The sequence below is a fragment of the Acipenser ruthenus genome, chromosome 29 (assembly GCF_902713425.1).
Source record: "Acipenser ruthenus chromosome 29, fAciRut3.2 maternal haplotype, whole genome shotgun sequence".
Lineage (NCBI taxonomy): Eukaryota > Metazoa > Chordata > Actinopteri > Acipenseriformes > Acipenseridae > Acipenser > Acipenser ruthenus.
In genome coordinates, this window is record NC_081217.1 from 3,867,223 (window position 1) to 3,883,006 (window position 15,784).

General features: G+C 40.4%; 1 protein-coding gene across 3 annotated transcripts; it reads left to right on the forward strand.

Annotated features, from left to right (window-relative positions):
• Window positions 1-1,680: 1,680 nt before the first annotated feature.
• LOC117432944 (transcription initiation factor TFIID subunit 4-like) lies at window positions 1,681-15,470 on the forward strand. 3 transcript variants are annotated; one of them, XM_059004371.1, is made up of 16 exons: window positions 1,681-1,894; window positions 2,079-3,059; window positions 6,466-6,611; window positions 7,158-7,277; window positions 7,372-7,485; window positions 8,014-8,136; window positions 8,270-8,359; window positions 8,529-8,738; window positions 9,131-9,275; window positions 10,096-10,210; window positions 10,560-10,729; window positions 11,135-11,265; window positions 11,385-11,537; window positions 11,924-11,980; window positions 12,460-12,579; window positions 13,959-15,470. In XM_059004371.1, exons 1-16 carry the CDS (start codon window positions 1,723-1,725, stop codon window positions 14,124-14,126), a joined length of 3,015 nt encoding a protein of 1,004 aa, XP_058860354.1. In that variant the 5' UTR covers window positions 1,681-1,722; the 3' UTR covers window positions 14,127-15,470. The 3 variants fall into 3 exon arrangements, with proteins under 3 accessions (XP_058860354.1, XP_033910845.3, XP_033910854.3); XM_034054954.3 differs by having other exon boundaries at window positions 1,682-1,951; window positions 13,959-15,469; XM_034054963.3 differs by having other exon boundaries at window positions 1,683-1,951; window positions 11,412-11,537; window positions 13,959-15,468.
• The last annotated feature ends 314 nt before the right edge of the window (window positions 15,471-15,784 follow it).

The window sequence follows — 15,784 nt, forward strand, 5'->3', positions numbered from 1 at the left end:
CGACGAATCGATACACATATCAAGGATGCGGTTCCTGTGTGTACTATTATGTGTTTAATAAAACGGATTATTAAAAACACACAACCATTACAATTATCAAAGACTTTTAATTGCTGCCAAAAAAAAAATGATAACTATAATTGACACTTGATACTTATTTTTCTAATGGTCTTTATGCTGATGTAGACCTGTAGGTACTTGCTTATATATAAGATCCCCCACCCCACCCCATATTGACACACGTACATGTTTTTCTAAATAGTTTGGGAACCGGAATCACTCAAAATACCACAGGAATGTGTCGTATGTTTGATTTTTGGGTTATACTTTATTTTTGTTGTTTAATATTTTTCCTACAGGGATAAATTACTTGGCTGTAAAGAGCATTTTTATAATCATACTTTACATTTATTTTATTAACTGCATAATATACATTATTGTTTATTGCAGGGGTGGAATCATAATAGTTGGGTAACGGGTCATCTTGAAACATCACATGCATGTGTAGATGGCTTGAGGTTAAAGGTGCATTAAAGGTCACTCCGCGACCAAAGATGTGCGGTGATGTCTGGGTAGCAGCACTCTCCAACGATGCGTGCAAGCTCATTCCTCACACAAGCATTGTGCGTGGGTCATGTCTGGAGATTGGGCTGGCCTTTGCGGGACGCTGATGTTTAGCTGTGTGGCGTTGTGTTTCTGCATTGTGGTTCACCCATTAGTTGTTTGCTTGTCTGTAATGAGAAGTGTCCTCAATTTGTGCTTTTTCACTACATTCTTATATTATTCAGCCACAGTACGTTGCTTGTGTTGGCAAGACAGTGGAAGTATAATACTGTTAAAGAAAGGAAGGAAAAAAATAGGATGATTACAACAAGTCAGTATCTAGCAATGGAGATGCTTTTTTGGTGCGATAAATACTACAGCCTTACAACAGCTTGTCAATAAAGTTTACATTTGACATAAGACGACTAGAAGCTATTCGAAACGAGTACCTGACGACGTACATATTAACTAAGCCATACAACTACTGTCATTTAAAAAATCCTTTATTGTTTCTGTAAAAATATATATATCTTAACACACAACCAGACTGATGATACTTCTTACCGTACATTAAAAACGTAGTTATATATATATAAACATACAGACTGCTTCCAATTAATTGCCGTAATGCAGTTTACACCTTTGTTAAGTAACCTTGAACTGCTAAATGCATGTAGTACCAGTACATGCTGTCGGCAGTAAGTGTGGCGCCCTCAAGCGCTCAGCCAGCGGAGGTACAGAGCTGTTCTAAAATAAATAAATTAAAAAAATAAAAAAAAACAACGTCGCCATTTTAAAACAACAGTACGATAAGCAAAAGCCTCAAACCAAACGGTCTCTTTGGTTTTGCATGGTCCCAGTGACTCCAAACCGGGATTAAACACCCAAAAACGTTACAACAAGCAATTCCCGGGATATATTTCAGTCTTGTGAGAAGAAGTTAGCTTTACATCACAATGTGGCATTACTAAAATTGGTTCTCCCCCCTGGTTGTGCCACCGACGGTGCTGCATCATCCTCTCCCTTCTTGATAATGATGCTCTCAGCCATTTGTCCCGCCCTTTAAATCAGGGAGCAGCCAATCAGATCTGTCTGGAGTCCCTTCCCTGATGACGTAGATGCAAATCGCGCGTGCGCGGTGCCGGGTAACCCCCCCCCCAGTCAGTGAGCTTAGTGAAGATGGCGGCGGGCTCCGATTTGTTGGATGAGGTTTTCTTTAACACAGAGGTGGACGAGAAAGTAGTTAGCGATCTAGTTGGGTCCCTGGAGTCTCAGCTTGCGGGTTCGGGTCACGGGAACTCCGAGAGTCGGGGCCCGGTCGTGGGGAACCACATTGTCAGCGCGGGAGCAGGTAATGCTAATGTCCAAGAGAGCAAAATGGGACTTGCACAAGACCTGGCGAAAGCAGGTAATGTAATATCGTGAAATGGTGTGTGCCTGAAAGAAAAAACATGTACAGATGTGCGCATGAGATAGTATAGCTTGAACTGTGCATTGTTTTTGTTTTTCTCACTCATCTGTTTCCGTTCCAACAGGAGCTGGAGTGCAGGGGGGTGTTATTAATAATACAAGGTCCCAGGGTTCAGCATTACTAGATGCAACAACAGGGATCACTTCATCTGCAGGGTCTGAGACATCGCCCGGACACAGCCACGGCAAATCTGTGGTTGTCAGTGCCATGACAACCCCTGTGCCCGACCATGGAGCGGGCAGCGGCAAAACCGGGACGCATGCAGTGCAAACTTTGAATGGGAGTAATGTAACGATGAACTCTCACAGTTCAGGAAGTCCAGCAGCCGCCAGCACCGTTTGTAACAGCAGCGGCAGTGCACCTGCTGTCACAGTGGTCAACAACGGACCTGGATCGGTTGTAAAAGGAAATGTAAATACTGTTTTACCTGCCACCTCAAACACTGTCATACAGAGCTCTTTTTTTAATGCACAGAGTGCTACTTCGACTGTAATTACGTCTCAGACAACGAGTTTGGGAACCGGACCAACCGTAACACTCGTGAGGCCCCCTATGCACACAGCCGGACCGGGCACGATGCTAAATGGGAATAACACCGTTTTAAGTTCGACAGTTAATGCCGCTAACCTCCCTGCGACCGTGGGATCTGGGATCTCGTTACAGACTTCTCTTTTAAACAGCAACCCGTCCCCAGCTAGCGTTTGTGCCAGCATCTCAACCCACGTAATCAAGTCGGAGTCTCCCAAAACTATCATACAAACTACACCGCAAGCAATGGCACCAAGTGTTGTTGCAAATGCAGGCAATTTGTCTCTTGGTCAGCCTATGCACTCTGGGCTTCAGACTGTACCCCCTCAGCAGCCCTCCACACCTGCAGGAATCGGCAAGGGTCCGGTTGTCCAAAACGTACCGAGGACTTCCACTCCAACAGCAGTTGCGGCCAATCCGGGCGCGATACGAGCAATTGTTCCACAGGTTTTAGCCCCCCGCATGGCTCAAACACCCCCAAATCAGCCAAACATCCAGAACATTCAGCTGCCTCCAGGTAAGTGTCAAAAGTTAATGATTAACATAGCTGTAACACGTTTGGCGGCATATCATTAATGCATTACTAGCATAACGTAATAATTGTCTGTGTAACGACATCTGGGTAGTGTTGGTTCACTTTACAAGCATTTTCACGGTTAACCCTATGACGATTAAAGCATACTAACAATAATAATCAGCATTTATCAGTAAATAATACTCTAGGTTGTCTCCCGTTTTCAGGTAGAGCACATCATGTAATAATCAAAATCAGAGTTTGTCGTTGTGTGTGCATTGGACGTTGTTTATTTGATTAACTTCATAAAGTTCATAAACAAGTATTGTGTATGATAACACCAATTTAAAAATCGTTGTGCATTTTTTTTTGACAATGTTTAAGTTTTTTGTTGGTTCGTTATATAAAACAGGATTTGAAAAGAGAAAAAGTCTTTTTTCTCTAATAATCTCTCGTTGTTTAATCGTTAATCCTAAAATCCCCAAATCCCAAAAGTTTCTGAGGCAGGCAGTGCTGGCAAATATATACCGTTACCAACAGCTGCGCTAATGCTCAGTCATTGGAGGCTGTTGTTAGTGTGTGCCTAGCAACCACTGCATTCACGTTCCTGGTAAAAGTTTAAGAAGTTTTTGAGTCTTGTTTTAAGAGTCTTTTCAAAACAACATTCTATATCTATGAAAAAAATAGCTCGTTTTATTATTATTTTAGTCAGGTCATACATTAAGTCCTCAACAAGGAATGGAATTTCAAGTTCTAAAATTGTGTCCTTCCCTTTAAGCCCATGTTGAAAAGGTTAGCAGATGGTTGCACTCCATGTAAAATGTTGTGTGTTTAACAAAAAAAAAGCAACCTAATATTTCTGTATAGTTTTCATATGACTTGCTTTTCTACACGTTGTTTTCAACCCAAAACAACCCAGTCCTGTTGAATGTCTGTCACCACCTTGTTTGTATCCTTTAAGTTGCGTGCTCCTGTAAGGTTTTATCGTATTGTATCTTGTTGCCTGAGGTAGAACTCTTTCTGCTTGTCTTGGGTCTGCAGGGCATAGCTTCCAATGTAGCTCATTTGAAGTAACAGGCAGTGTGAGTAGCACAGCTATAATTATTTTGGACAAATCCAATTGGCTGAAGTACAAGCATCTTATGAATCTCATCTATTCAGATGTCTAGTACCAGTGCAAAGCAGAGCCTCAGAATCTTTGCAAACCACAGTACTGCCTTGGTGTTGCACCTGTGTGAGGCAGGACTGCTGAACTGCGTTGATCAAAAATACTGCATGCCTGTGGTTTTAAACAGCCAGTCAATTATACTGTTATTATAGTCTTGGAAATTACTTTCCGACACACACACACACACACACACACACACACACACACACACACACACACACACACACATCCTTTTTCTCAAAGAATTTTTTTTTTATAGAAGAATACAAGTGCATCATTAAAACCAAAGCAGATGTGGCTAATGCGTGTAGTAAAACTTAATGCATTGTAACTGTTTATGGGCTGCTGCTAAAGTTCAATTCACGTCTTTTTTTTTTATAGGGAGAATAAAGGAAGTTTAATCTGTCCACTCCAAATCCGTGACATCTACAGTAGCAACATTGGCAGGATTTGAACAAGACCACTTATCCCTCGCCTTTCATAAGCCTTAAATAATATAGTTCTAAATAAATACATAATTTAAAAACCTGGCCATAAAAAGAACCTTTCAATTGGCCTGCTACCTATTGTGTTACCTCATGAAGTATTCTGTCCTAAAGCCTTCATTTCATTCTAATGTTTTGTGCTAGTTGTGCCTTTAATAATATCATGTCACCTGGGATTTTAATCTAAGGAATTGTATAACATTTACATCAGGTTTCACAGACCACGATTAGCACTAATCTATGTCGTAACACTTAATGTAGCCTTAGGTAAGGTTGTTCAAGATCTGTACTAATCAGAGTGAAAGCAGTCGTTAGGCTAGCATCCTAATGCTGGTTCTTCACAGCAGTTTTTTGTATATGTGAATGATAATTGCTTTTATAAAAAATCACAATCCTAGTTTTGGTATATACCTGCACAGGACAGTTACTGATCCCCCATACACTTGCAAACACTGGCGTTCATGAACCAGGAAACACGACTCCACACCTCAAACACGTACAGCATGTCACGTTTGTCCGTTCATTGAGAAGGGGGATTTCTGTCATTTCAAGTGCATTCATAATTAGCTTTTATTTAAAAGCTGGTCTAAAAATCCCATAAGGAGTCGACAAAGGGAACAGCATAGAGCCCGGGAGCCAAGGACACAGTTAGACGTTGAGTGGAGACTCGCTGGATAGGAAACCCTTTTTTTTACACAGTATCGGTGAGTGCACCGGTTTACCAAGCCAGGGTGTTGGTGCTGAATCAAGTTCTGTGTTCGTAGGAACTGGATTGGCATTGATGAGCCGAATGGCCTTCTCTCCTTAGTAACTTTTCTTCTGTTCTTCCGTTGCTATCTGACTTGGCTGTAACACTATGTATTACAGTATGTACAGCCCTTGTCATTTTCAGCTGCTAGTTTGCTGATGGGATTTTTAATCCCTTGGCTCCTGCTCCTGTTTTGTGATTTTCCAGGTACTTTACATTAACTTATACACTGGTCGCATGAAATGCAGGTTGTTTTCCAGTTTTGTAGCTTGAAAGGGACATTGGTGAAGAGCAGTACCTTTTTAATCTTTGAAGGCAGCGAGCTCTGGCCAACATTGGTGACTTTCATGAGACTAGAAGACTAGACCCTGCTCCCACTGGAGGAAAGAAGCAGCTCAGTGGAAAGGGTTGGAAACCCTCCATACAGTCTGAGCAGTCAGGTTCTGCAGAGTGTGCTCTGCGTTTATTTCACAGCATTGAGAAATTAAGGCAGCCCTTGTCCCTCTGTTTCACAGGATAGGAAAATGTTAGCCACTGGAAGGAAATCCTTATGCTGTGGTTTGCAAATATAACATTGTGTATTTTCCTTTAATGGTACTCTGTGCTTAGTTACCGTATATAACCATTCCAGGACTTTAGAATAGATTCACAGTGCTAGAAAATGTGCCCCAACTGGAAATATTTTATGGCATCTGTGTTGCAGCCTCAACTCCCAGGTTTTATTTTATATTGCTTACTGATAACGTAAACATTTTGGAACCTGTTCACAAAACCTCGAGGACCGTATGGAGGATTGTTTTATTAAATCAAGTTCCCACCTTTGGGTTAGAAGTGTATTCTCATTTTTCAATTTACCGTTTGAGAGGGTGATTATGATCACAAAAAAGCAGTCCCAAAAATAAAACATTCCTTAGAGTCCTTAAGTTTTATGAACAGGTCCTGTACGGTCTTACACTGAGTGGTGGTCTTGCTTCAGTATTAACGCAGAGTGCTGCTTGTGCCTTGCAGGGATGGTGCTGGTGCGCAGTGACAGCGGCCAGTTGTTGATGATCCACCAGCAGACTCTCGCTCAAATGCAGGCCCAGTCCCAGTCCCAGAACGCCATGGCTCCGCGCCCCGCCACGCCCACCAGCACTCCCCCTGTCCAGCTACAGGTACTGGCTGCTTGGGTTATTACTTTAATTAATGAAAAGACTGCTCCCTACATGCATTGCAACTTCTAATTCAAACCAAGTAACTCTTACTGGTAACTCGCCCCTTCTTGCATTTCGTTTCATTGGCATCCCTTCCGACTCTCCTATCTCCAGCTGTGTCCAATCAATTGTGAGGGTGTGCTCTCTCATTCAGTTAGGCAGGTGGGGGTTTGTCTTGAACTGCTGAATGTATTTTTTTTTTTTTTTTTTAAAGGATTTCTCCAGCATAAACCCATTGAGATTAAATATTTAATTCCTTGGCCATGAGAATAAATAAAAGCTGCAGAAAACTTGTACATATTACATAACGCACTTTCAGAGTACTTACAGAATATATGTTTTTAGATATGCAAAGCAAGTTTCTAAGCAGGATGGCTGCATTTATTCATGATAGTTAATTAAAAACGTTATGGTACTGTTTTTAGATCAAGAGCATAGCTATTGGAAGTATAGTAGGAAGGATGGATAATGGGTTCAATAACGGAGTGTCTCTTTGTTAATCGTCAGGCCCCTGGGACACCCATGATTGCCAGGCAGGTGACCCCAACGACCATAATCAAGCAGACCTCTGCAGCCCAGACCACAGTACAGGCCACCACCACACTACAGAGACCTCCTGTCGTGCAGGTACAGCAGAAACTTCTGCCAGGGCTTGCAAACATATTTACTGAGATCCGTTTAACAAAATGATTGGCTCTTATTTATTTTTTTCTTTCTGCAGCCCCAGATCGTGCTAGGAGGGGCCTCCACAACCGCTTCAATAGGAGCAGCGTCCCCGGTGCAGCCAGGAACACCACAGAGAACAGTACCGGGGGCCACAGGGGCCACTGCCACGGTAAGAGACTTCACCTTCGCTCGCACTGCATGGGATACAGAGCACACCCCTCTCCTCGTCTCATTATGGAACAAGACCTCTCTGCCATACTGCTGTTTTGATGCATACAGGTTGAAGATTACCTATTCTCAGCATCTGCGTTAGTGTCTCTTCAGTGTTGATCATGTCTCTGTACTCCTCCCTGCTTATTTAATTGACTGTATTTACACTGGACACAGACATTTAAGAACAGCAAAGTGTAATAAAGCATAGTGAAGACTGTCGGGGTATGGTAAACCATATTAATAAACATGGAAAACCAGGATAAACTATGGAAAATGCACAGCATAACCATGGGAAAAGCATGGAAAAACTGCAGAAATACTGTGCTAAAATACTGTGAACTTTGTTGACTGGATTGTATATGCAAACCAAAAACACTTGCAGCGCATTGTGTGTGTATTAACCTGCTTCACCTCTGTGTTGACCGATTTCATCCAAAAGCTTGCATTCTCAATTGTTCAAGCACTGATCCCCTTTTCTTTGCAGGAAACCTTGGAAAATGTGAAAAAATGTAAGAACTTTCTATCGACGTTAATTAAGCTGGCATCAAGTGGAAAACAGTCCTCAGAGACGGCTGCTAATGTGAAGGAGCTGGTGCAGAACCTGTTGGTAAGAAAGAAAATGTGCTGTGCACTGGCACTGGCCGTTAGTAAAACGCTTCCTGTGTGGTTCCATATCGTGCACGCCTGTGGTCCCAATGTACATGGGTGGACTTGTCTATTTCTTGTCATCTTTTTTGCAGGAAGGAAAAATTGAAGCAGAAGATTTTACAAGCAGGCTTTACAGGGAACTCAATTCTTCACCTCAACCATATCTTGTGCCTTTCCTGAAGGTAATCCCTACTAAAAAAAAAAAAGTTGTGTCAAGACCTTTTATTCTAATTGTTTAAACTGTGTGTAAAATTGGAACAGTGTTGTGTTTTTAAAAGATGATCTGATGTGTTTAATTCCATTTCATCTCATTATAAAGCTGCTGACCACATGCTCCTGTATGTTTTGCAGAGGAGTCTACCTGCCTTGCGCCAGCTCACCCCAGACTCGGCAGCTTTCATCCAGCAGAGCCAGCTCCAGCAGCCCAGCAGTCAGACCAGCACGGCGCTCACAGCGGTGGTCCTGGGGTCGTCAGTTCAACGCTCAGCCGGAAAAGCCACTGCCACCCTCACCAGCACCCTCCAGCCTGGGCACACCAAACCAGGGCAGCTCACACCACTGGTAACAATCCCTATCACCATCGATAACTTTCTTGGAGTAGTGCAGTCGTTCCGTCAAGGAGGATCGACTGTTTTGCAGCCGTTCTCTCGGTAATAAAATAACCACAGCACCCTACGTGGAGTATGCTGTTTATATATCAAGTACAAAACCTTTGCAAAAAGACAATAAATAAATAAATTAAATAGTTTCACTGTCTTGTATGTAAACAAGTCATACAAAAAATGTAACACACTCAAAACCTGGACCAGTTAACTGGGCTGCTGTGTTGAGTTATTTTGTCTGATTTGCACTAGCAGATTGGGGCGGAGTTAAGCTGTGCTGTGCTGAGAGTTTTTCGACTTGTTTTTATAAATCTTAAACGAGCGGTTTTGTAAACCATGCGTTTCTTGCAGGTTCTCCCGTCACAGCAGCAGGGGACCATGGTGCGCCCATCCCAGGTAACCCTGACGCAAACCCCCATGGTGACTCTGAGGCCGCCCCACAATCGGATCATGTTGAGTACGCCGCAGCATGTGCAGCTAAAACCTCTTCAGACAGGTACACTATCGGTCAGACTCTTTTTGTAGTAACTTCTCTCTTTCAGTGAAACCCTTCATTGATTTTCAGTCCGACCCTTTTCTTTCTCTCCGCTGTCTAAACCAAGTTTCAGCTATTTCCAATTGTCTGTGAACCCATCTAGCAGTATAACGTGTAGATCATGAACTAATGCCTGATTTCTATTACCTAAGGTCATTTGGCAAACGGCATTAAATGTGTTGCCAATTGTTTCAAATCACATGTCATGTCATGTATTGACAAATGCCTTTTTATGGCAGAGCATTGCTGCCATCTACTGGTTGATTACAAAAGTGCACACATATATTGGGGGAGGGGGCAATATGTTTACCATGAACATTCTCTAATTGTATGTGTCAAGACATGATTTGACTTACAGATATTATTTATACCTCAAATGAGATTCATAAAATAATATTTCATTCAATGAGCAAGTTTTAAGGGCCTTTCCCACTCCCTGTGTGAAGTGGTGACAGATGAACAACAGAACTGGTTTATAAAATCCAATTTATGTGAACCTGTTGGTGCGATAAGGAGACCAGACAGGTGCCAGCAATACACAGGAAACATGTAGTCTGTGACATGATGCCACAAGGCAGCTCTGAATACCTGAAATGACTATCTGCATGAGATAACATGCATTGAGTGGTATTTTGCTGGACCTCTAGGGTAACCCTATGCAAAATGGTATCAGATGTTGCCTTTCCACCATTGAATTAGAATTCAACTCAGTGGAATTTAAATGCAGATAATACATTAGCATGCAGATAGACTCTAACTCCCTATCCTGTCTCTTCTTAAGTCCCGGTTATGAAACATACAGTATTACCTGGAAACAAAGGGCTTCCCCCTGGCTTCGCACAGGCCTCCGCTGCACAGAGGAACAAACTCAAAGAAGCTGGAGGAGGTTCCTTCCGGTGAGAACTATTTCAGGGTTTGAGGTGCAGAGGTGTCAAGCAGCAGAACACAAGAGCAGGCGCCAACACAGCATGTAATGTACTGGGAACGGACACAAATCCCTTGTAGTTGTGTAACTCGCCTGTCATTTCAGTATAGGGATAGACTATTTTTTTTATGCTGCTCAAATTAATTGATTAATACAGTATTATAAATAAAATCTGCAAAAGCCTTGAAAAGAATATTGACACAAAGGAGTGTAATCCCCGATCGAGACTGAGAGTTCTGCATGCACCGTTTCCAGTAAAGCAAGCTGTTCTATCACACACTGTGGTAATGCGAACGCTAAATGCTCTTCCTGGGTTTCAGTGACGATGATGATATCAACGATGTTGCATCAATGGCTGGAGTGAATCTGTCTGAAGAAAGCGCCCGGATTCTCGCGACGAACTCGGAACTCGTGGGCACGCTAACGAGGTCTTGTAAAGACGAAGCATTTCTCTCGACTGCGTCGTTGCATAGAAGACTATTAGAAATAGGTAATTGCGGTTTCTTTTAGAAATGTTAATAGTTTTCGAATGCTAAATCAATCCATGAATGTGAGTTTTCCTTTTATTTTTCTGCTATAATTTTCTGAAGCAGTTTTTTATTTTGCAAGCATTTAATGCGATGTTTGAAATCTGCTCTTGACATCGTTCTATAAGTTGGTGTTGCTGTTTATTTTAATGGATTTTTTTTTTCTTAAAAGTAATAGCAAAATAAAAAATAAATAAAAAAACACGTCTATCTCTAGCTGAAGAGTTTGTAGAGTTGGCCATGAACAGTTTGGTTGATTGTGAAAAAGAGCCATCATCACCTGTTTGCTGTCTAGTAATGTCAAAAGCAGTTTGGCTTTGAATCCTATAGTTATGTATTTTTTCTTTTTTTTATATTGTTTCATATAGGCAAACAATATGGAATAATAGAACTGGGGCCAGACATAGTCAACATTGTGTCACATGCAACCCAGCTAAGGTTACAGAGCTTAATAGAGAAAGTAACAGAGATTGCGCAGCAAAGGAATATAACATACAAGGTAAGACTGACTATTCCATGTGCTTCGTTAATCGATATTTAGACACGTGAGACTGAACCCACGGCTCTGATTGGGGCTGTGGTTAGAGTTTCTAATACCTGGAGCGTGTGTTTTCTAAGGGCTGCGTGTCGGTGCTGTGCTTGCAGGAAGATGAGCGGTACGAGCAGATTAGTGATGTGCGCTCACAGCTGAAGTTCTTCGAGCAGCTCGATCAAATAGAGAGACAGAGGAAAGAGGAGCAGGAAAGAGAGATTTTAATGAAAGCAGCAAAGGTAAGCTCATTTCTGTTATATACATGTCTTCATTTTTACATGAATAAGGAACAACCGAAAACTGTACTAGACCAGTGTCAATGCTTCAGTGCTTTATTCTAGGATTCTTGAGAATTTAAGAAGTGCTGAACCACTTCACACTATTCATATTGGTAGGAATTCCCTTTCAGTCACTCTACACAGATGCTCTTGGCTTCTTCATTATTATGAGTACACTGACATCTAGTGGAATATAACTGTACTGAAGGATGGTAACTTTTCCATTAATGTGAAACATGGTCTTTTTCTCTAAAGTTCTACAGTGTGGCAAAGGTGATGTCCAGTACTCCCGTTGATATTCAAACAGAGCGCTAACTGCTGGTTCATTGTTTTTGTCTCCCCTTTAGTCACGATCACGTCAAGAAGACCCAGAGCAGCTCCGGTTGAAACAGAAGGCCAAAGAGGTTGGGTTCCATTCTTCAGCTCAGCAGTTCAGTAGGGCCCATTGCGTGTTGTTTTTCAAGGCCCTTTGCAGTTTATGCCGATCTGTACCTAAAAAAAATGTCCACTATTTACAAAAAAAGCTGTTTATTACACATTTTACACCCAGAACCTAACCCACTCAAGAGTGTGGAAAAAGAAGAAAACCCAGTACTTTATATTCGGTAATTTCTGTCCATTTGTTTTAGTGCAGTACAAGGCAGCCTGTTTAACACCCTGTGCTGCTGCTACAGGTTAACTTCACCAGCGTTACACGGTTACTTATCAAACAGAGTCAGACAAGCTGCGCTTCCGTCTGTTCCTTAATATTACCCAGAAGACCTCAACTGCATGCTTTTTTATTATTTCTACAGATTTGTTTTGTATATATCTCTGTCTAGAGCACTGTAGTCCCTTGTAAAACCTACCTTCTCTGAGACGGGTATGTTCTGCTTTAAAACAGATGCAGCAGCAGGAGCTGGCACAGATAAGACAAAGAGACGCCAACCTCACAGCCTTAGCAGCGATAGGACCGAGAAAGAAGAGGAAAGTGGGTTCACCTGGACCGGGGGCTGGGGCGGAGGTATCGTCACATTTTATTCATTCATTCATTCATTTATTTCTTTATTTGCATTGTTTGTTTTAGTTTTTTTCAAAAAGTCCATGAATCAGTACCTAACTTGTACAGAACATTGTATTTTGGAGCTGGTAAAATAAATCTAGATGTTGTAACACAACGCAGTAAGCATGTAGATTTCTAGTACTGAAATTGAACATGCTGCCCATTGATATATTCCCTATACTCATTACCAAAAAATAACTCCTTTTGATATGTAGTATCTCCTTTAAAGAAGTTAACTAGGTGCTATAATAAATTGATCGATGAAGGTGCTAGTAAAGAAGTTAACTAGGTGCTATAATAAATTGATTGATGAAGGTGCTAGTCGAAAGAAACTGTATTTAAAGGTTATCGTTTTAATAGTAATTAGGGGTGGGACACAAATATTGATATTCACTGCCACACCAGTGTTTTAAACTCTGTTCACGTGTTGCTTGAGAGAGATTCAAACACATGACCTGGATCTCAATTAAAACCATGTTAAAAACTAACGCCATGTGATACAATAAACGAGGTTGCAGAAATACAAAGGTTTTGTGCCATACGTTTAGACAACCATAAATTACCGTCTCCTCATCAGAATTCAGGAAAAAAAAAAAAAAATCATCCAAATTGGGACTTATTGAGTATCATTTCCCTGGTATTCAGTGAATTAAAATGTAAAACGCTAATCAGTTTGATGAAACAGCTACAGCACTACCAACTGTGCATTTAATTAAATTGCTTTAATCAGCAAGCCAATTAGAATATAAACACTAACAGCCTAACAAGGCGTTTTAAGGCGTACTTGACATACAGTTTAGTGCATAGTTGCAGTGTTCTCTCCTTTAGCTTTGTGTTTCATTTCACAGTTTTCTTTGCAGATATCCATTCATTCATTCAATGCTCATGCTGGCTGAATGTAAATATTGCCTTCAATTACATACATAATCTTTAGCACATTGCTTGGGCAAACAGAGCCCATGTACACGTCTCACAACAGCGCACTGCATATCTACTGTGTAGGAATTGGAATTTATATTTTAAGGAAATAAGAATTGTTGTGCTTGTTCATTTGAAGCCATTTGTAATTGACCAACATTGACTTCAATGTAAGTAATCTGTTGCCACTGTGAGAAGCTCATTTGAACAGAATACTGCTAATTGTAATGTTGATCAGTAATGTGTTGGCATTGATTAAAAGGGAATTGGAATTGAGAATTGATTTTTAAAAAGGAATTGGAATTGAAAAGCAGGAATTGATCCCAGCCCTGGTCTCAATAGTTGTGTGGACTGCATATACTGAATACCCCTGGGATATATTTGCATTCTCTCTCACACACACTGATTCTGTCTGTCTCCAGGGCTCTGGTTCAAGTGGGTCGCTTTCAGGCAGCCCTTCAGTTGCCACGGCGAGGCAGTTCACTCGACAACGGATCACACGGGTCAGCCTCAGGGACCTCCTCCACTGTTTGGAAAACGAGAGCGAGACAAGCCATTCACATCTGCTATACCAAGCATTCCTGAAGTAGCACGGGCACCGCTGGCAAGACTCATGGCTTTCCATTGGCAGGAGAGAAAGCATTCATGGGACACTTATTATTATTTTTTTTAATATATACATTTTACTGAGAGTGCGCCTTTTTTTGTAACATGCAGACGGACAGTGGTACAAAAAAAAAAGAAAAAAATCAGACTTTGGGCGGGTTTGTATGTGTTTATAGAATAAAATGTAAAAATAGTTTCTATAAAATCTTGTTATAAATATTATTATAATTATTATTGTTATTATGACAGACTGTGGATTCTATGACTGGACAAATAATTGTTACTGTTTGTTTAAACTGAGTTGCCTTCTTGCCAAAATAAGCCATATATTTGTATCTGAGCTAGAAAGGCTAAGCAATTAATAACTACCTTTTGTCTATCGGTAGCTTTTAAGCACCTGCAAAATAACGACTCTATTATTTATGTCAGTTTGCTGTATGTCTTTGAATTCTGGAGAGCTATATAATGTGTTCTCTTGATTTGAACAGCGTCTTTGCATGTCAAAAAAGGCCTGTGAGGCCTATAAACAAATCTCCATTGTTTTGAATGTTTAATTTTTATTTTATTTTTTAATATTACTTGTTTGATACATTTCTTAAACTTTTAATAACTTTTTTTTTCTGCATAAATATATTTTACTTGCACTGGGTTTGTTTTTTTTCTAGCAAAATTAAATAAAATAGAAATTGCAATAAGAAAGATATCAAGTCACAAACCGAGAAGTGTTTTTAAGTATAAATCAAGTGTAAATTTAAAAAAAAAATTAAAAAATTCTGGAAATAACTAAATTGCCAGTAATTGTATATAACTTTGGCACATAAATAATGCTATGTACAACATAATTATTTTGCTAAAAAAGGACTGCATTTAAATAAGACCTACTTTAAAGCAAACGAGTCCAAACCCTTTGTACCTATTTTTTTATTAAATATACTAATTTTGTCTTTATATTTTTCACAAGTATTGTATTGAAATTGTTTATCGATTGTACTTTTATGATTGTAAATACTTTTGTTTTCGTTTTCGTCGTGTGTCGTTTTGTGTTCGTTCATCAAGGGAAAAAAAAAAACTCTTCAGTGGACTTTAATGTGTGAACTGAATGCTAATCAGTATTTTTAACAGCTGTTACTTCATTTTTTTTGTCTTTTACAGAGGAAAAAAAAACAGAAATCCCAGACCTGTCTCTCCCTCTTTTCTTGTAAATTTTGCACAGTCACTTGTTTATATGTAAATATTTTACTTAAAAAAAAAATAAAAAAAATAAAAAAAATTGCTATTGTTTTATATAGGATTGAAAGAGAATTAACTCCTTCATTAAAAACAAAGTTATCTGTACTGTGGACTCCTGTGTTTTCATCTTTCTTGCACCTGATCTCTACTGCGCTTTCTGAACTCCAGGCCAGCTGTCATTCTTCAAAGACATTTTAACAGGGCAGTCCTTTGAAAGCATGTTTTAAAAAATCATTTTCTGCTGATCAGTATATCGACAGAGACGGCAAAGAGCTGTAGGGTTATATTTACCTGGCTTGATTGCTGTTGGTAGCTGCCATTGAATCCCACATGAGCCTTACACTTGTGTTTTATGAAAACCATACCAGGATCAGATGAGCTACAGAAAACGTGCGAATAGTCAGACCACCTG

Coding starts and splice junctions, on each gene's coding strand:
- LOC117432944 (XM_034054954.3), top strand. CDS start 1,723: ATGGCGGCGGGCTCCGATTTGTTGGATGAGGTTTTCTTTAACACAGAG. Junction 7,486..8,013: donor CCACAGGGGCCACTGCCACG/GTAAGAGACTTC, acceptor TTTTCTTTGCAG/GAAACCTTGGAAAATGTGAA. Junction 8,360..8,528: donor ATCTTGTGCCTTTCCTGAAG/GTAATCCCTACT, acceptor TATGTTTTGCAG/AGGAGTCTACCTGCCTTGCG.